The 21,434-nt window shown below is 39.9% G+C and overlaps 2 protein-coding genes across 2 annotated transcripts; both read left to right on the plus strand.

Annotated features, from left to right (window-relative positions):
* Positions 1 to 3,065: 3,065 nt before the first annotated feature.
* LOC127358162 (uncharacterized) lies at positions 3,066 to 10,977 on the plus strand. Its single transcript, XM_051391044.1, has 12 exons — positions 3,066 to 3,237; positions 5,414 to 5,469; positions 5,557 to 5,634; positions 5,723 to 5,865; positions 5,948 to 6,070; positions 6,155 to 6,212; positions 6,398 to 6,727; positions 7,568 to 7,704; positions 7,823 to 7,939; positions 8,063 to 8,120; positions 8,569 to 8,634; positions 8,734 to 10,977. The coding sequence occupies exons 2-12, from the start codon at positions 5,445 to 5,447 to the stop codon at positions 9,798 to 9,800; spliced, it is 2,202 nt and encodes a 733-aa protein (XP_051247004.1). The 5' UTR covers positions 3,066 to 3,237; positions 5,414 to 5,444; the 3' UTR covers positions 9,801 to 10,977.
* Positions 10,978 to 11,657: 680 nt separating this feature from the next.
* Positions 11,658 to 21,407, plus strand: LOC127358166 (regulation of nuclear pre-mRNA domain-containing protein 1A). Its single transcript, XM_051391061.1, has 7 exons — positions 11,658 to 12,062; positions 14,785 to 14,914; positions 15,059 to 15,165; positions 16,529 to 16,623; positions 17,563 to 17,689; positions 18,418 to 18,593; positions 20,295 to 21,407. The coding sequence occupies exons 1-7, from the start codon at positions 11,912 to 11,914 to the stop codon at positions 20,394 to 20,396; spliced, it is 888 nt and encodes a 295-aa protein (XP_051247021.1). The 5' UTR covers positions 11,658 to 11,911; the 3' UTR covers positions 20,397 to 21,407.
* The last annotated feature ends 27 nt before the right edge of the window (positions 21,408 to 21,434 follow it).

A 21,434-nucleotide genomic window follows, 5' to 3' on the forward strand; every position in this document is an offset into this window, starting at 1 on the left:
TACAGTTTATCCTCACAGTAATTGAATTCCCTACATTACCACACAAATTTAAGAGAAGCATGTTTGCGAATTGGTGACTGCAATTTGTTTTCTCAGAGGTTTGACCTTTGCACAAGATGCATGCTGAGAACTTGCTCATGTTCACTGGCTGAGTCAAAGCATTACAGAGCATTACCATTATAGATCTCCCATTCCTCCCACTCTCTGCACTATGTATAGTTTTCACTATGCTGTAATATTACACGGCCCCAGATTTACTTGATTAAACACAAATTAATTTAGGAATATGCAACATTTAAAGGTCCAGTGTGTAATATTTAAGAGGAATTATAATATTCATACTTTATTTCAATGGTGTATCATCAAGGGAAAAAAATAGTCTTTGTTAACTTAGAATGAGCTCTTTTTATCTACAGATGGAGTAGGTGGCTGTCTGTGGAGGCTGCCATGTTTAAACTGTCAGAACGGACAAACTAAACACTCTAGATAGGGATGTTTTTCACTTGTTTCACAGCTACCGTAGTTTTCTCTTTCACGCTTGGAAGGCGAGGGTGAAGCGACGAAGTTAGGATTTGCAACTACAAAGCTAGATGCTAATAAATACAGCACCCTGGTTGTTTAAGCACGAACCCTCCTCAAGACAGGATCCACCTTAAAGCCCTTATCATGTATGTTGATACTGTGTTCATATTAGTGTAACAAAAAATCTAATCAAATTAGCAAAAAACAAACAAAGAAGAAGAAGATTTAAAGTTCACAGGGTCAAGACACGGCGAGGTATTGACTGTTCAAGATGGAGACGCCTGAACAAAAACCTGTCAACTCTAGAGTTAGAACTGTAACTCTAGGGAGAGCACTTAGGCAGATGTAACCCAGGCCCAGATAATACCACGTGTAGGTTGTGGTGGAAGTTTGACTGAATAAAGGAAAACCAACAAAGAGAAATTTGTCTTTGTATATTTATTTAGCTTCTGCGCAGAAGGATTTAAACCAGCAAAGTGACAGTCAGCGACTGCAGAGGAATCGATGCTGCGTGCATCGCTACCAGGGTTTTTATATGCATAAGAACAAAGAGTCAATGACCATAAAGAATAAAAAGATAAACATCAAAGGGAGATAAGGGCATTCCCAAATGAAGACATGTTCCCGTCTCAGACTAAAATTGGCTAAAAGTTTAGATGTTCAGGCCAGGCTATATTTCAACCAGAGCAGAGCAGGCTATATTTCAACCTTACATTACATAGATGTGGTTATTGTATTCATTAAGTTCATGTACAGTTCAGCAGACATGTGCAGGCTGGGCTATATTTCAACCTATCATCATGTATCACATAAATAAATGTGGTCATTGTATTAAGACAGCCAGTTCATTTATAGTACAACGGAAATAGAGCCAATCATGCTTTCTACAGAACAGTGTAACACAAAGAATCACAGTTCATACAAAGATAATTCACTAAATGATCATTTTTCCTCCACATAGGTAAAGTACAATAAGTAGATGGAGGAGTGTTGAAGGGAGTATGGGTAGAATTTGAGACGAGACGACCTTGAAGCTGATTTTAGGATAAGAAAAAAAGATCTACGTCAACTGTGGGTAAGATACGGATGAGCTACGACAAGAGCACTGACGTTATTTCAGTACCAGGCACCGGCAACAGGCATCAACAGGAAAAAGATAAATGAGCGCATGATGTCTTTGTTAATGTCAGCTGCTTCTGCTGTATCCGGTTTGATGCAAATAAACCTCACACGTGGAGCGAAGCTGCCAATTCTGTTCGTCATCTGTGAGTCTGTGAGTCTGTGTCACTGTTTCTGCGTTCCTTTCGTGGAATTTGTGGTCTCTCACTGTAGTCAGATTGCTAAGGGTTTACGTCAGATAGACATCAATCAAGATGCACTGAGGCCGCGAAAATAAACCACAACAGAAGCCTCTCTGCATAGTGGGTCCTTTTCTTCTATTATTTGCCCTTTTCAGCTCCCTGTGCTCGTAGTGAACACAACAGAATAATTCACACTAGGAGAAATTTTACTTTATAGTTTATAATATTATAAACAAACCATCATCTGAGTAAACTGTATATTGTAACCTAGTAGATTAGCAGGTAGTAGTTCACCCAAAATAGGAAATATTGTCAGAATCACTTTTACTGGCCAGGTATGTGGAAGGAATTTGACTAACTTTTATAAAAAAACATTTTTTCTCAAGCATCTTTTGTTGTTGCTGCAGGACTTGAGGATCATTATGAAATCAACATTAGCCACAGAAGAGGGCAAGTTTTTGCTCCATCATAACTATGTCCCTCCTTTGCCATCCTAGGAAAATAAATCAGCTGCTGAAGTATAAGACTGGTAGGTATCCTCCATATACCTGTGTATAACCTGCACCAAACCACTGGTTTAAAATGTGAAATTGATCCTCACCAGTGGTGTAGTAGTGCCTGGAGAAGAGGTTATTCTTAATGTATGCCCCAAAGGGTCGTCCAGCAAAGGATAAACACCCTGTGTTATGAACTGTGATATGTGAGACTACTCTTGTATATTTAGTTCACCCAATAATGGGCCAGCAGTATTTGCACATTGTGGTTTGACTTCAGGGATAAGGAACATTATGAAAATGAACATTAGCCACAGAAGAGGTGCAGCTTTTGCGATCACTACTGGCCCACAGGTGGGTGAGATGACTATATAGGCTAATTATGCATTTAGAGTTAAGTATACTTTATTCCTTACTCCATCCACTCATGAACATTTGAACTATGTCATGCCTTCGCCATCCTATGAAAACCAGCTCACAGAACACTACTGAGTGATGAGCAGATGGGATTCAGAAGTGGGTTTACCAAAATGCTAACGTTATACACTCTGCACCAGAGCCATTAAGATATAAATAAACAAAAGAATGAATGAATGAATAAATTAATATCCTAATGCCTCTGCCCTGCACTACTTGTCCTCACACACACACACACACACACACACACACACACACACACACACACATCACTTGTTGATTTGATTGGTCAAAGAAGAGACTGGACTCGTTCCTCCACTCTCTCTCTCTCTCTCTCTCTCTCTCTCTCTCTGTGTCTCTCTCTCACACACGCTGGGTTCAACGGGAAGACAATCAGCGGTGCTGTTAGCGTTTGCTAGTAGCAAAAATATCAATATATCGCCTTTTAACTGGATCGATTACCTCCACCAAGCAACACAGAGGCTGACGCTAACGTTACACCGGTGAGTTAATCTACGGCAGGAACTCGCTGAAGTTAAGTGAAGAGTTGTTCGGCAGTCACAGTGGTCAACCAGTGTTTGTGGTAACAGGTCAGCAGTGGCAAACAGCACATTAACGCCTAACGTTAGTTTAATAGGTAACGGTTAGGTAACGGTTGACGTGTATTAACGCTGCTAGTTCTGACTGAATTGACGTTAATTGACGGTTAACATTAACGGCTGTTGGCTGTTAGTTTCCGTTCGAAGGGGGGGACTTTACGCTGGTTATGGCGTAATGTCGTTAACGTTAATGTCATGTTACGGAAACTTCACTCCTCGTAGACTGAAGTGTAACGTTAACGGCAGCTGAGATTAATTAACCCGTTTTAATGTGTTACCCATTTTAATGTGTTACCCGTTAACGGGCTCCAGATGTGTCCCGAGGAATGAACCGTAGCTGACGTTCGTTAATTAGTCGTGTTAAGTTTAAAGTGACAACCGGAGAGTGAGCTGTGTGTGACGTAATCGGTCCAATCTCGGGACGCCTCTGTGATTTTTTTTTTTTGTGTGTGTAATTTTTGGACATTGAATAATATAGGGAAAAGCCACAATAATTAAGTGATCTTGTGACTGTATATTATCAAATGGTGTCTCTTTAGCTTTCAAAATCACTTTGACAACCCCTGTTCGAACCTGTGCACTGTCAATGGTCTGAACGTGATGTTGCTGCGCCATCTTGTGGTTACAGTTTACTTACAGCCTGAGGTTATTTCATTTAGCTGTAAGAAGACTCTCATGTCCATTTAGATATGTAAATAAAACTAAACTAAAATGTATAAACCAGTTAGAGTAGATGTCCCTCCACAGGTGGACAGACTTTACTTTTGTAAAATGTCCTCCATTTATTGTGATTTCTTTTGATGATTATGAAAATGAAGGTAGTCTTTCCTTTTGTGCCAGGCTTGGAAGAGAAGGCAGAATATTTAGTTGAGTATACTGAGCTGTATAATAATGTAGTGATTTTGTAATGGAATCAAATGTTTGATCACTGCAACTGTATTGAGGGTTGGGGGACTTTGTGTGCACAACAAAACCAAAATCAATCAAAATCACAGGAAGATAGGTAGAAGTTCAATTACTTGCACAGTCTCAGGTCTGACTAAAGCTACAGCCCCACTGCATAGAAGAAAGGATTAGTGTCTGTCTGCAAAAGAATGAGTGGGAGTCCACCTCTCTGAGATAAAAAACCTTAATGCTGTCCTAGACATACAAACCCTATTCTAAAGTATGTTGGCAGGCTATATGCACACAACCTGTTTCACACCATGAATGATAACACTGGTAACAAATGGTGACAACTGTAACATTAGTTGTAATTATCTTAATTCAAATTGTATACAGAATATTATTTGGACCCTAATATTTTTGTGTGATCATTTAGAGTTGTACTTTTGATTGTGGAAGTCCGTAAACATTTGCGAGGGGACTGGAGACTTGCGTAGAAGTTGATAAGAAAAGATTACATGAAAAGAAAAATGTATGAAACGTACACTACATGTGAAGACGAAACGATTTCTGCAGTGTTTTTATGAGGTAGCACGAGGAATCACAAATACGTAAGCAAATAACAACAACTTAAGCAATAACACCATCGTCAGTCGTCTGAGTTAAACATCCAATGACCATAACTAGATATTTCCTGGTTTTCTGGAGCATAACAGGAAATTCTCCTTGGCTTCTTGGCAAGTACAGATCTTGTGCAACCTATTAGGAGGCAGAACAATAGGCACAGAGTTGAACCAAAGTCAAAGCCTTATAATTTTTATATGAGTATTGTGTGGAAAATATACCACAACCTAAACTCGTGTCCAACTCTGTGTGTTAGCTGCACACTATCTGTTAGTCATAATAATGAGAAGGACCTTGAAGATTAGCTCTGTTCACTGTATCACATGTGTGCTATCCTGTAAATGGAGACACTGTCTGACCTACTGAGATATCTCATCTGACATGTTATAGTGTGTAGGACCTATATGTCTGTCCTTACATGTTGTACCAAGATCTTCTCTGATATATTATATTTGTGTTGGAATAAAACCATATACGAAAGACAGGAAGTTCTATTCTTTTATTTACCATTAGTAAAGTAAAGGTTTTCTTCATCACTCACTGTTCACTTCATCTCTTCGACTGTATGCAGGTGTTGCAGGTGGTGATTCTACAACTGCAGCATGCAGCCAATTGAGGCACACAATGGTATGTCTTTCACTGTCTGCATGTGGGCTTCCATGCGTTTGCCATTTTCTTGTAATTATGTTAATCTGATGCATTCTTTGTTTGTAGGATTTTCTACCAAAAGCAAGCTGTACGATTCCCTGAAGGTGTATCTGAACAACAAGGACAGGCTACAACCCATCATTGGTCTGTAGCAACAACTTTCTATTTTGTTGTCAGTGTTGTGTGCTTCCTGTGTGTATTGTAATAATCAATCGTTTTTATGTGCATCCAGGCTTGGGTAGTATTATAGAATGTGTGAAGGCGGGTGCAAACTACAGAGAAGCATTGTACCTGTGTGAGGTGTGTGCGTGTCGACTCAGTAAAGCTGACATACGGAACCACATTATGGGAAGCCTCCACAGATACAACTACATTGTAAGTAGTACTGTAGATTAATTCATGATGGCCGCTGCTTTAGATTGCAGTTCATTAACAGGTGGTGTGTTATTCCTGACAGAAAGCGTGGCACCCCCACTTAGTATCTGAATGGAAGGAGAACACTGACCTATCTAAGCTGGCTTGGCCACTGATGGAGAAAGCCAAGATACTTGAGGGGAAAGAGGGACCAGGAGATGTCCAGGTATGTTATTTTGACTGTGTATGTAGTTGACAAGACAGTTTTTTGAATATGAGTACTCATATCTTTTTGCACCTTCATATTAAGTTGTTAGAGGTTGAAGACACTATATACCAGAAGATGGCTACATGCAGTGAGAATGACGGTCAGTGACTATTGACTTATTTAGAACAGTGGTTCTCAGTCTCCACCCCCTTTAATCCCAGTCTTGGTCTTCCCATTTCCTGTGTCTGTCACCCTTCATGTTTTTTGTGGCAATATTTCCATATGTACATGTCCCATTCTGTTTATTTACTCCATATGGGTCTCTTTCTCTCTGTAACACCACAGCAGCAACTCTGATAAATATCTTAAGCCATGGGCAGGGTGAACCTGAGAGCCATTCAGAGGCTACGTCAGTGCAGCTGGAGCACAACCCCATCCAATCGCATAGAATTGTATTGCTTGCCAAGAACCAACAGAAACACTCTCAGACCTCAGCAGAGACAAACAAGGCTCCATCTCTGATACAGTCGACTGTGGCTCCTTCTGTCACATCAGAAGGCTGGGTAAACAACATGTCACTGTTGGACAACTCTCAGATGTTACCCGAAACGTCTGTGCTATCAGACAACAACAAAAGCTTTCTCGATGGCTACATGGGAACCAAGCCTCTTATTGGTGAGCACAAATAAAGAAAAGCAACAACAGGTGGAAGAATTACAGTAAAATGGTAAACTTTTGTCAGCATGATTGAAAAGTAAGCATTTACAGTAGGTTGTACGATATGACATTTCTGCTCAGATTGATTGTTGTAATGCATTGAAGCTGTATAAAAGAAAAAAACTACACTGTTACCTGTAGTAGTAGTAGTAGTAGTAGTAAGTAATAAGTACTGGATATCAGTAATAAATGGTGTTTTTTTTTGGTGAGAATATTACTGATGATTGCAACTTCATATATTATGGGTATGGATCATTTAAAGGAAAATTTCAACATTTAGGGAAATACTTTTATCTGAGAGGGTCTATACCACTGTCTTCTACGGTAAATATGTAGTGACTGGTTAGTTTGTCAGTTTAACCGGGACTAGAAGCTTCCTAGAGTCTCCACTGGTTGATCTGGAAACTAGTACAGCACATGTGTCTCGTATTGTAAAATGGCATGCAGCAAAGGGCCGCAGGTTGGAATCGAACCTGGGCCGCTGTAGTAAGGACTCCTACAGCCTACATGGGGTGAACACTCTACCAGATGAGCTACCGTGCACCCCAGCAGAGAGATCTGACATTAGTGAGCTTTAGTGATGCTAGTAGATGGGTTTTGTTACCTTTAGAGACAGCCAGATCGCATGTTTCCTTCCAGTCTGTGTGCTAAGCTATGCTAACCAGCAGCTTTCTCCAGCTACATATTTACCGTACTGTTGTGAGAGTGGTATTGACCTTTTTATCTAAATCTTGGCAAGAAAATCCCCAAAACGCTAAACTGTTGCTTAAAAAAGCTGCTTATACGATTTTGCAACAGGTCTTTTCCGTGTGGTTGAGTGTAGAAGTGAAGATGGCCACACATACTGTTTCTTATGTCACTGCTGCCGCGTCAGATCCAACAAAAAGGACATCATTGATCACCTAACCAGCTCTTCCCATCTTGTGAACTACTTGGTCAGTTTGTTGTGGATCAATACTTGAAATGAACAAGAACGCCAACCCGTTACCATTACCCATCCAAAGGCTGTAGAGATAATGCAAGGTTGTGTTAACTGAAAACGTCTGTGTGTAGATGGAAACTCATCCTGAGCAAATGGAGGTATTGATGGCAGATGTTAATGACAACTATCAGCTTCTCCAATCACTGGCCAAGAAAGTGGAGCAAGAAGAGGACAGAGGAGAGCTGAAGGTATCATATTAACTTTTATACACAGATTCTCCCGCCATGTGCGAGGCGTAAAATGACTCTTATGCTATTGTCCACTTGTACTCATCTGTCCATTGAAATGTTCAAACAATCTCGTGTTTCCAGGTCGTAAACGCACCAGAATCACTCTGTATCCTACTGACCGGCAAAAGTTACCACTGGTGTAAGTACAGATGTATGCTCGTCCACTGTTTTCTTGTTTGGCCATAAACCATACACCTCTTGAGTGCCAAATCTCTGCTCTTGAGGAGCGATTTGTGAGGTAAGTATAACTCTCTGCGTCCTCACATTGCTATGGTTTCATTTTGTGAAGTGGTGGTGTAATACTTGATGCTGTATATAAAAGTGAGGCTCCACAAGGTCTTGAAACATTCAGCTGCCTCCAGGGAATTATCTATTATCAGTTGTTAACGTCCCCATTCTTTGTTATTCTCTTTGAGCTCCTTTATTTTACCTCTGTTCAACCACTTCAGTGTTTCTTTTCCAATATTCAAACATGCTGTTTTGAACTGCTTACTTACACTTTCAGACAATTATTTCTGACTGCAAAGAGTTATGTATGTTTGCATTTTTTCTTTGTATACCCCCTGTGTTGTTTTTCTGCTTTCCAGGCGTAAAGATGCTGTGTAACGGATGGACACACACAAACATCCACAAGAGGAAAATAGCTGTCAAAGGTGTGTCTTTAAAAGCAATAGTTGACTTGAAGGGGTCAAGTAACTCAATAGTTGTGTACTTTCAAGCTCTGTGGGTCTGATTTACACTTTTTCTTGAAGTGCCCAGTGTGACAAATCAAAGAATGCCAGAGAAGTGCGCCGCCGTGCTGTCGGAACGTACCAAAAGGATGACAACAAAGAGGAAGATGAGGAAAATGAGGAAAATGAGTAATACTGTGTTCAAGGTAAGCCTGCCTATTAACAAAGGTTCAGTGCTGCTGGAGAGGACGTCTTTCAGTGTGGACAGCCTCCCTGTGTCATCTGCGTACTCGCCTCCACCCGAAGATGACGTCATTCCCTCGCCAGAGTCTCAGTCGGAGGACTGTGAGTTGGACTGTGGCACTGGATCCTTAGCAGTTAACGACGCTGAACACACTTCTCCTGTTCCGCAAGACCAATACAGTGTAGATGAAGATGCAGACGCTGGTCAGTACATGGGATCAGAAAGAAACTTTGACAATCATTATCAAGAGATGGATGGTAATTTCAGTCACAATGAGTACCTCAACCAACCTGAAACAGAAGACCCAAGGCTTTATGGGGAAAATAATTACAACGGTTCAGAATTCTGGGCATTTTATAACTCTTTCTATGGATGTGAGGAAGGTTGCACTGAGCAGTGGTACAATTCATCTTCACAGAGTAAAGTTGGCACAGGCGTGGATGTGCCAAGAGAGGAGGGACAGAAGGAGATGAGTTCAGGTGCTACTCAGAATGATTACCAACAACAGCCCCAAGATCAGTACACGGCACAAGATCATGCTAGTCTTCTGACAGGCACCGTGGGGCAGCATGGTTTTTCTGGAGAATCTGCTCATGTAGATGTTGCTTGGATCAACATGCATCCTCACTTGGGATACTCCATTGCTCACAGTGGTAACATTACTCCTGGAGTACAGTTTCCTAAGGTTCAACAGAGACAGTGGCCAACATACATGGGGTTCATTCCATTCCCTTCCACTGGCCATGTCCAGACAGCTCCACAAAGATATATGACGCAACCCACGGCCCATCAAGCCATTCAAGTAGGCCATGGAGTAATGTCTAACCCCAACTGCAATACTGGACCTACACCAACCCCTGAGCAGCACTTTCCTCATCCCTCTGTGATATGGAACCCACGTTGATCCTGTTTTCTGCTGGTTTATCATGTTTGATGGACTTTAGATGAAACAACTTCATTTATGTTTGCAAAGCCCAATTCTAATTCTACATTTTGCTGCAGCTCACTGAGACCACATTTCTACCCAGCTGACTTAGCATGGGTTCTAACTGTGCCGTGGCATTTTTATTATGTTATTCTAAAATCAATTTTTTGTCAGAAATGGGAATCTCCTAATGGAAAGGTTTTTTTTGTTGTTGCCTGTAATGATATAACCTTCAGAGCCTCTGAGATGAGTATTTGGCTTTGTCCCATTAGACTTTCATTTTCAGAATTATTTTATGTCATATCTTTTATATAAAACTGACTTTGTACCTTCATTCACACAAATCTAAAAACGGCTGCACTTGGACATAGAGGTGTATATAGTGTAGTGTTACATAAAAACAACAGCTAGTGCTGATAATTGTAAGTCTCAATCTATGCAAGCAGAATTGGGGATAATGAGATAATTAAAAGTTAAATGTACAGTACTAGAATATATTCATATATTTCAAGGTTTTATATGCATCCCAGTTAGGGTGCGAAACTCCCAGTAATATTAAGCACCTGACTTTCTATAGCAGCTGGATGTTTTTCAGTGTTTTATAAATTGTATTGGTTCAACAACAGATACATTATACATTTCAAATCATATTGAGGGTGTGGCCTGCAGTTGTCACCATGCTGAATTGCTAACACCTACATTTTCTCTTTCTATTGGACCATTATGTTGTATACAAACTGTGCCTGAATAACTCTAAACAAGAAACTTTAAAAGTCATTTCAATATGTGATGGGTCAGTTAAGGTTTGTGTTTGAGTAGTCTTTTGAGAAGAAAGTTGATGGTTTGAAACAAGGTCAAATGATTTGCTAATTGAATTGAATATAGCACTGCTGTGGATACTGTTGTGCACCACTGAGTATGGGGATGTGTGACAATATCAATTTATTTGTTTCTTTGGAGATTAAAGAGGAGAGTGAGGTGAAAGGGCTGTAATCTGCAACTACGCCATTAGATGTCACTAAATCTCAAACACTGATCCTTTGATGGAGTTGCTGGTAGTACAGTTTTGACCGCAGGACTTTTACTTGACCATTTTGACACTGTGATATTGTTACGTTTTACTTAATGTAAGTAAAGGATCTGAGTATTTCTTCTACCGCTGCTTACTGTGATTTATGTTTTTAGTCTACTGTACTCAAGTTTCCGAGCTCAACAGCCCCTCTTTGCAAAACTTTTGCCAAAACATGTTGTTTAGGGTACACCAGCATCAATGTCCAAGTCCTCTAACCTACAGTGATGCCATAAGCATGCAGACCATGCCTGAAGATTACAATGTGTTAGACGCTGTAATAGGCATTGTAATATAATTATTATTTATATTCTTTAACATTGTGTGAGCACCTTGAGCAACTGTAACAGATTTACACCCTGGGGATGAATGAAGTATTTCTGTTTCTGGTTTTTACAGACCATAAACATTGTAATAGTAGTTACTTAAGTTAATCTTATAATGAATTGTTTAACAGCATTAGTACAAAACGTGAACCCATAAAAGCATCACTCAACAGGGATATACTAGGTTGCTATAAACAAGATCTGGGAAATGAGCACAGCAATAGTCCCTACAATAAACTATTTTGTTTACTTTTTCAGAGACTGCAGGGTTTATTTCGTTGCGTTGAATTGAGTTGTCGAATAAACCTTTTTTTTAATGTGATTTATCTTAAATATCTGATCTGACAGCTGCCAGGTGGATATTCATTATAAAATCTGTAAATTCCTTCCGACATGAACGCACCGTCGCTGCCGTACGTCGATGCCCGGGACGTACGGAAGCCTGACGGAAGCACCTCCTGCAGGCTGCTGTGGTTTGCCCCAAGCTGAACCAGCAAGGCAGCCACCCTACGGAGAGGACGGCGGTAGCTAGTTAGCACAAACAACCAGTCTTTACACGGGGAGAGGAGTGTGTGCCATTTCATTTGGATGGCTAATGTCCCTGCAGTGACTGGCTAACCTGCTGTAGGTCAACACATCTGGGAGAAACATTAAAGCCTCTCCCAGTGTCTCGTCCTCGCTGTAATCTCGCCAAGATGTCAGCTTTCTCTGAGGCGGCTTTAGAAAAGAAACTCTCCGAGCTTAGCAACTCACAGCAAAGTGTGCAGACGTTGTCGTTGTGGCTCATTCATCACAGAAAACACTCGAGGACCATTGTCAATGTTTGGTTCAACGAACTGAAAAAAGGTAAGGTCAACATTAGCTAGCGAGTTCACCATGATAAAGACCACTGACATGATTGTACAACTCACTAACAAGCTACATGTAGCCTTTGGCTAGAGGGGCTAAACCACGTTAACTAGTTAGCTGTTCATGTGTTAGCCATATTAAGACTAATAAGTTCTGTAAATTGACGCTGGAGTTAGTTAATGTTATATTTAATCAACAAGATAAATACCCAGATAAAGACCACCCAGCTCAGAAGTTACTCTCAGCTCTGCAGGGCTTTGTAATGTCTTTCAACTTAAATGTTTTTGCCACAGTCATCAACCTAGTTTCCAGCACCAAATGGCAGACTGACATAGTGAACGACCAAATAACAAATAAAAGAGCCAGATAGTTTCCTCAGAAGTTGGTGGAGACCAAAACAGAGCAGGAGGCCAGAGTCACAACTCCAGATGAATGCTAATGTTGCCACATTTGTGAGATGTGTAAGTATGCAGTTGTTAGGTAACATGTTTGCCACAACGTGTTTAAAAGCTGATATAACAACATGTTATGTTAACAGCTTGTTCTGCAGCCCCCCAAGTGGCCAATAATGCAGCTTCAAGGAGGCTATAATTGATGTATTTATACAAAATGACTAAATGTGAAAGGAGGTTTTTCGTAGTGTTCATCCTACAGAGAAGAAGACTTTCAGCTCATTGTCTAGCTGTCTGGCCCGCAGCTGTACTGTTTTAATTCAGCCTGACCTCTCTCATAGTGTTGTTTTCCAGCAGGTATCTATTTACAGAGCTATAAAAACCCACTGTACACTACCTGCTCAGCACCAAAATGCAGACTCACACTTGGTGGCTACCCGGTGACCATAAATTAAGAACTTGGTAGCTAAAGAGCCAGCTATTTCTCTCAGGAGTTCGTTTGGACTAAAAACAACTAAAAGAGAGTAAATATTAGAAGAACATTGACCTGGTGACTCCAAATGAATGAAAATGTTGCTCTGGGTTTGTAAACAACAACTGTTTGCCACCAAGTTCACCATATCAACCTGAAAGTGATAATATGTTGTTGTGTTTACAATTTCTGTTTCTGCTGCCTCGAAGTGGCTAAAAAAATCTGTTATTGCAATGTTTCACCCTTTCTCCAGTGATTTCATCATTTCAATTTTCATAATGAACACTGAACATCTAAAATAGGTGGGTTACGTGAGATAGCGGATGGTCTTTGATCAGGATTATCAATAACTTAACCCCAAATGTGGGCAGTTGGCTGATGCTACTCATGCTAGTTATATATTGTAGATATTGCTGTTTAAAGCTGCTGGGAGGGGCCTGAATTTCTTTCTGAATTTCTACAAACACTTTGATGTGTCTTAAGTGTCAGTCAGTGTAATAGTTCAAGTTTTAGTCAGCAGATTGCATCAGAAAAAAATAATACAAACTACATTATTAGTTATGAAAGTTGTACTTTTACTGATGCTTTGACACATTATTAAAATTCTATGGTAACTTTGTTTTCTTGTAAATAAAGCTGTTAAGCAGTTAAGGCAGCAATATGACAACAACATACTATTTTTTCCCCGTCAGACATTGAACAATAAACACATTGTGACCGTGATTTGCAATGTCATTTTATTTTTTGCTTGTTGTCACATATGTTCATAATAGGTTTATGAAACATCACACTACAAAAAAGAATACTGAATGTATTGAACATTGCTGTGTCACTGAAATGTAAGGGGTGGCTTAGGGATTTCTGGGAGTTTTTTTGTATTAAGGTGCCATTCAAAGCATGTCAATTGGAGGGTGTAGCTCACTAACCTGCCAGTGATTGCTGGAAGCAAACTTGTCTACACTGAATGAAAACATTAAAATGCTGGCTCTGATTTTATTGAGTGGATGCAGTTACAGCTTCATTACATAACTGAGCTGTTATGAATATTTTTTGGACTGGATGTCAGGTATTGCTATAGTTGTAGCTAATACTGGCACACCTTTCCTCGGGGGGGTTGTCAACAACCTAATGATATCTCAAGTGGTATGTTGTATTTTAGGAGCTTGTCTGAGGACTGAAAGGAGTGTGCAGCGTTAATAGCAAGGGGTCATTTCTCTGGAGCTTTATGCTTTGCTTAGTGATGACTTTGGTTTGTCCAAAAACAACAAAGACATCTGCGCCATTACTTGTATGATGTGACTGTGCCATCAAGTACATGTTAGTGGATAAAACCCAAATGGAAAAGACACAAAACAAGCTGCGCGATCAGAGAGACAAAAGTTAAAATTACTTGTTAAATAAAAATTGGAAACGCCCTCACCCATGGGAGCTTACATGTAGTTATATTGAAGAATTAACTAGGTTTTGACTGAATGTTAATGGATAGATTTTATTTTTAGTTGTGACTAGTGGCTGTAAGGTGAGTTCATGCAAGAAAATAGTACCTTTTAACACATAATAATCTGGCTTGGTGGGTAAAACATTGGGTTTACGTTTACAATTAGGCTTTTTTTTTTCTTTTAATCATTTCTCAGATGAAGAATGAAACCAATAATACTTTCAGTACTTTTTAGTTTAGGTAGGTTAATTGATAGATCATTAGTTATTAGCTTAAAATGTCTTATCCATGAATTAAAACCTACCTGTTGTGCATTGAAATCTCACCATTGTGTTGCTCAGTGTAAAGTTCAGTCTTGTAAGTCATAACCAAATGCCTCACTGTAATATGTGTATGTGTACATTTGAATTCATGCAGCTCAGGTATCACGCAAGCTGACCTTCCTTTACTTGGCCAATGATGTCATTCAGAACAGCAAGAAGAAAGGACCAGAATTCACCCAGGACTTTGCACCGGTCATTGTGGACGCATTCAAACACGTATACAGGTCAGAATACTAAATCATTAGGAAGTCTACAATGTCTAGATTTCTTTGGAAAAACGAGTGAATTGTAGCTTAAAATGTGACTTAACATCACCCAGACTTCCTGCCTGAATACCTGCCTGTTCTGTCTTGCGTTTTCCCGTCCAGAGATGGCGAGGACGGCTGTAAGAAACAGTTGGGTCGGGTGTTGTCTATCTGGCAGGAGAGAGCTGTGTACGAGAACAACCTGCTGGATCAGCTCTCACAAGTCCTATGTAAGTTCACACAACACCTGTACCAGCACAGGCATGTAAGTAGTGCTCAGCACCCAACGCATGTCTACACAGCTGCTCTTTACAGCAAGACGCTATGTGACTGTTTACCCTGCCAATGGTTTTGAATTGTATAACATTATTATTATAGTTATTATTAAAGGATGGGTGTGTAGGATTTAGTGGCATCTAGTTGTAGTTGCAGATTGCAACTCCATCACTTCACCCTCCCCTTCCATGCACAAAGGAGAAACTATGGTGCGCAACAACACAAACAACCCGTATTTAGAGCCAGTTTGTCCCTACTAGGCTACTGTAGAAACATGGCAGTTCAACATGGAGGACTCAATTGAAGGTGACCCGCGGCGTCTTAGATTAAAAAAAAAAAAAAAAGTCTCATTCTAAGGTAACAAAAACACAACGATTTGTAAATTCTGGTGTATTCTTGTGATTTTACATGAATGAAAACATACCTGCCAATAGTATATTCTTACATGCTACACACTGGACCTTTTAATTAAGTTGTAGTATAGGACGAGTTTTGATCAATAAACATTTCACTTGTAAATGTAGATGTTCTCTAAGGCTGATCAGCCTTATGGCAGGAAAGTGAACGTGACGCTGTAAAGTTGCAGTTTAGTTTATTAAATAAAAACATTTCATCTGAGCAAAAAAGTCAAATGATAACTAGGGCTCCCCCCCCACTAAATTTCTAGATATTCCTCATCGACTAGTAGTCATTAAATAAAACCAATAGTCGGCGAGCTGTAGCACGTTAATGATATTAATTTAATTATTTAAATATATACATTTTAACAACCGCCTGTTAAATGATAACGCAACCAGTCAGGAAGCTGAACACGTAGTTCATTTATTTCAACACGCATAACATCACACAAATCTCGTTCAAACAAAAAAACTTCCAACTTCACAAAAACAAATGCTGGCGGGTAGATGGTGTATAATAACAGTTACTTACAAATTAACTGGCTTCTCTTCCTCCGTTTCACTCCTCTCCTGTCACTGCCTCAACCCGCTGTGTCGTGTTGCACATTCCGGCCTCCCTAACCCACTGGGTCCCCCCACTCCTATGCTATTAACTCCCCCCTGTCCTTCAAACGCTCAGTCTGGGTATAGTCAGCCGATAGGCCCACTAGTTAGCTAGTGGCAGCAGCTAGTATAGTTAGCATGTACAACAGTGCACCAGTAAGTGACTCCCTGTGTTACAAAAGAAAAGGTCCGTGTTGCAACAATCTCCTGATACTTTCGTCCTGGTGACCAGGCGCAGCTTCCGAACAGAGTTTGATGTTGTTTTTATTTTTCTTCTGCATATGTGATGATTTCTGTTTTTTCTTGTAAATCCTAGATGGCGAAAAAAAGGCTAAGAAGAGGCCATATGAGGAGATCCAACCAGATGATGAGGACTTTGCTTCCCAGAGCTCCCCAACTGAGCCCCCACAGGTGCTTGCCTAGACAAATAGTGTAGCCAAAAACACAGGGTGTTAATAAAATGATACTCTTGGCCACATAGAGGTGATTTATTGATACTTTTTACAGTTGATACAGCTGCCTCTGGATGGATTTATATTGTTAAGCTTTGTTTATATTCCCGTGAGACACAGTGGCGCACTCCTCCACAGATGGTGCACAAGTGACAAACTGGCACTGAGGCCTTTATGCTTAGCGCTTTGGTGCAGTATTCTCTGAGCGTTCAAAAAAATGGTCTGTGAATAAGCAACAAGTCAACAGTTGTTATTGGGAGGACCTCATTATTAAAGATGGTTACACTGCCAGCTGCCTGGAAAACTGTTGCTCCAACGTACCACCAAGCATTGCATTTGTGTACTGTAATTACTGTCACTTACAAATTAAAACAGTTCAGTGAAGTTTAGAGTCATTTGGCTGCCCCTGACCCAAACAAAATATCCTGTTAGGAAGCAAGAAGTCAACGAGTGTTTACCAGAAGAACATTGCTACATCCGCTACCCTTCAGCTGCTCGATGCTGAGGATGCATTGATCTGTTTATGGCTAAAAGCAACGCTACTGATGTGCCAGAATCAGTTTATTTAACATTAGACTGTGTAAAACTACTGACGAAGCCTGTTTAGAAGGCTATGCACATACTCATAGTTACATTTGGAAATGAAATGCGCAGTGTGCACCTAGTTACAAACATGCACGACCAAGTGACAAGTGATGACATTTTTGGCACGCTCACCCTTGCACTGGGGACATTGTGGCGAGCATAAACCAGGCCTAATACTTCCTGTTTCTGCTGCCTCTGAAATATTGTTCATATTTGACACACTACCGATTGACTGTACCTTCTTCCTTAACCTCTCTCCTGCCTTTGTTCCTTTCACCTCCCTCCCCTGCCTATCTCCCTCTCTCTACCTCAGACAGCAGAGTTAATCCGAGCTCTGCAGGAGCTTGAAAATGCAGCCTCTGGCGACTCAGTGCTGCGTCAGCGTATCTCCTCCCTTCCTGCTGAGGTGCAAGACACGTCACTGCTTCACAGGATCACAGGTAGGAGGCAGGACACAGCACACTGTTGTACACTGTACACACACAACTCATTAATACTTATTGGTACTAATTAGTTAATAAAGTAATTGCCTTCCTAGGGACCAGGGTGGCGTACTGAGTAGAAACACAGCAGTTAATACAATAGACCAAGGTGCATTTTATTTTATTTTCTATATGGCTCAAATACCAGAGAATTTTAACACTATAATATAATGGAGCAGTAATTTATTGACATTTACTTCCCCTTAAATGCAGACCTAAAACTTAAAATATGTTTGTTATTGTTAACAAAAGTGTTGACTATAATGTTATTGATATGAGTGGAATTGGATAAATAGACACCCCAGGCACATATAAACACACTGTGCGTACATTGGAGCTGAGTAACGTACAGTGAATGATTTTTCTATATAGTCAAAGATTGTTCACTGAACCTTAGAAGATACAGTTTACTATACAAAGATTAGTAAAACATTTCTAAGTCATTCAACCATGTAGACATATTATACATTAGAAGGCCACAAAGAACTTCAACAAAGTGAGGTGACTTTGAGCACTGAGACTACACAAATAAAAAGGACTAAAATGTTTGATTTGCAAGTGTTTATACAATAGCTATTTACATTGTACCATTATTGATTGATAACTGAATGACCTCCAGTTGAACCCACTACACTGGTTATCTTTAAGCATTATGCTCCGCTCTCTGTCTACTTTTTGTGCTTTAGATAAAGAATCAGGGGAGCGGCTTTCCCGGCTGGTGGAGGAGGCGTGTATGCTGCTAGCGGACTACAGCGGCCGCTTGGCGGCAGAGATTGACGATAGGAGGCAGCTCACACGCACACTAACGGTCTTCCTGCAAAGTCAAAAGGACGGCCTGGCCCAGAACGAGCAGAAACTCGAAGTGCGTAAATCACTTTTTTGCTTTAATTACTGATTGTTTATCTGTGTACCTTGTCTACCTCACCTTTGTGTCATCATTATTGATTCTCAGTGTTCATCTGTCTGCGTAGCTGTGTGGTCACGCTTCTTGTCTGTCAACTTTTTGAAGTAACATTTCTTTTCATGTATTTCAGCATGTTGCATACTTCTGCAGAGTGCCTGTTTTGTTGCTGATTCAGACTGTAGATTTTAGACTAGAGTTAAATTTGAGTGTAAGGTCTGCTGGCGTTTTCAAACTGAGGAAAGATTCCTGAATCAGATACACTCTTAATCTAAGTAAGATTTTTCCATCATTGGGAAATGCTTGCTCTTTTAGCCTTTAACTCAAAGTGTATCTCCTACAAGGTAAGTATCGACCAAAATACTTGATCTTGAACAGCTCCACTGCAGATTTTCTTGTTTTCTCATAACTATTCTTTTTTTTTTGTGTTGACAATAACTGTCCAGACTTTATCCACAGGACACCAAGAGGACAAAGTATTTAACATTTGTATCTTCACTCAGTCAAGTCTTTTGTAATAAAAAAACTGAAAATAAAAAATAAAACTGATTTTGTGAGTGCTTTTATTTTGCTGTAACTTGCAGCTCCTGGTGGTACATGCATTGTATAAATGTTCAATTTCCACAATAGTCTATAATAACAGTATTTCATTGTTTTGTAGTATTGACACGCAGTAAATTCTAGCCACACACTCATGGTTAAATTAAGCTCAGTCCAATAGAAGTTGAGCTCAAATTGAGGAAAACTCATAATGTTACATTTCAAACCAAAACTAAGAAAAGAGACAGCAGGTTTTAGGAATCTTAATGTGGATTAAGATTATTTTGCCTGTTAACACTAATTTATTAGATCTGTCAGTATTGATGACATGCTATAAGTGGAAGCCTCCTGTGGCAACACACACATACATGCATCAGCTGTTTGGCAAACATACAATAAGCATGTGCGTGCAGCAAAGCCAGAACAGTGATAAAACATTTGATTAACACTTAATGTATCTTTTAAGGAGTAAATATTTGTGTAAATACATGAATGAAGTGAAGTACTCTGTTAACATGGCTTGTTCCATTGCTTACCAGCCTTCAGTTGTGTGTCACAGCTGTTATTTCTGTCATAATGTAATTCTAGTACATCATGGGGATATAAGATAACAACTTCCCTGCCTAAATACGTTGTTAATTTGGTGATCTTTCACGTGTTTCATAGTTGGAAGTAGAAGTAAACCATGTAGAAAGCTAGTCTCAGCTTGACCCTGAAGTAAAAGTTTTGTTTTTCAAATATCGTCATACATTCAGTGGTTTGAAAGAGGGTTTTAAGCTCCACAGCAGAGAATATGTATTTAACATGCTCACACAAACATTTCTTATGTATGTGTTGGTGCTTTCAGATTGAAGTATTTTGGCCGGAAATCCAAACTTTGTTACTAGGTTTTACTTTCAGACCTTTAACTGTTCTATAGTGTACAATGCATCAAAAGTGATCATACTAGTGACATAACCTTATTCCCATTTTTATGCTCCCTGCATATCCTTGATACAGATTTTCTAGTAACTGATCCCTTACAAAAATGTGTTTCCAAAATATTGCTGTTGAGACTTCACTCATTCACACTGTAAGATCTTTGAGCTCTCATGGACCTTTTCTGCTGTGGATTTCTTTCAGGAATACAAACGCAAACTAGCGAGGGTGACCCAGGTCCGGAAAGAGCTGCGTTCACGCCTGAACAATCTTCCAGGAGGACTCTACAACAACTCTTCAAACTGAGTGAACCTCCGGACTGGATCCCTTCGCCTCCTGCTACTGAAACATCTCCACCTGATATCTGATCAGTGACATTGCCGTAGTCCTCTGTTCTTACTTTTGGAGCAGTGTCTGTGCCCCCCCCCATGGTGACCTGTGGTTCTCATTCTGTTTTCAACAGATAATTTCTCCACGTTTTTTTTTTATTAACATATTTGTCATCTTTTTCTTGTCTGTGAGCTCATCTTATTGTAAAAGAAGACTCATAATCATCAGACACAGGCCTCTCAGGCTTTGGCCCCTGCCCAGATAACCTTTACAGCTTTAAAGTGTTATGGGTGATGCTGGTGTGATATTTTTTTATTTATAGTGACTTAAGATAATGCACCAGAGTACATCCTGTGATCATTCATAACAATTTTCTGTATTTTGGTTCATAACTTTATTTTATTATTTCTGTAAATGCATCCGTCTAATTCTTGGTTGTATGGATCTTTGCAGCAGTTCTTAAAAGCTGAATCGTTGTTTTCATGTAGTGTGATAATGGCCTCTGAAGAGAACTCGTGAAATCACTAGGAAACCATATTCTGAATCTGAGTAGTAAGCCCATGAAAGCAAATCAAAACATGTTTTTATCATTTACATAAGGTTTCTTTGTGAGAGGGGGTTTGTAAATCATCGGTCAGTGTACATACTCAAATTTGCATGTAAATATAATGAGAGTTACACCCGTAAGTGCTTATGATTTGTATCTGTGTCAACATGGCTTGCAAAATGCTCATTCAGTCAAATTCCTGGGGTATATCTGTACATCGACACCTCCTCTGTAGTGAAATAATGAGCGAAGGAGTCTGTTCTCTTGTTTACTGTATCATACTGCGTCACAGATGTATCCTGAAGTCTACTGAATGCTGTGCAGCCTCACACAGCTTGATAGTTGCCCCAGTTTCCAAAGCCAGACTTAAGCTGTTTGTTTTTGTACATATGATGCAAATTCTTCTTAGAACCAAATAAACAGAAAACGTACCAATCTTTGCAGTATGTGCCCTCTGAGTTTGATTG

The sequence above is a fragment of the Dicentrarchus labrax genome, unplaced genomic scaffold (genome assembly GCF_905237075.1).
Source record: "Dicentrarchus labrax unplaced genomic scaffold, dlabrax2021, whole genome shotgun sequence".
Classification (NCBI taxonomy): Eukaryota; Metazoa; Chordata; class Actinopteri; family Moronidae; genus Dicentrarchus; species Dicentrarchus labrax.

Coding starts and splice junctions, on each gene's coding strand:
- LOC127358162 (XM_051391044.1), top strand. CDS start 5,445: ATGCAGCCAATTGAGGCACACAATG. Junction 5,866..5,947: donor TCCACAGATACAACTACATT/GTAAGTAGTACT, acceptor TATTCCTGACAG/AAAGCGTGGCACCCCCACTT. Junction 7,705..7,822: donor CCCATCTTGTGAACTACTTG/GTCAGTTTGTTG, acceptor GTCTGTGTGTAG/ATGGAAACTCATCCTGAGCA.
- LOC127358166 (XM_051391061.1), top strand. CDS start 11,912: ATGTCAGCTTTCTCTGAGGCGGCTTTAGAAAAGAAACTCTCCGAGCTT. Junction 16,624..17,562: donor CCCCAACTGAGCCCCCACAG/GTGCTTGCCTAG, acceptor TCTCTACCTCAG/ACAGCAGAGTTAATCCGAGC. Junction 18,594..20,294: donor AGAACGAGCAGAAACTCGAA/GTGCGTAAATCA, acceptor GATTTCTTTCAG/GAATACAAACGCAAACTAGC.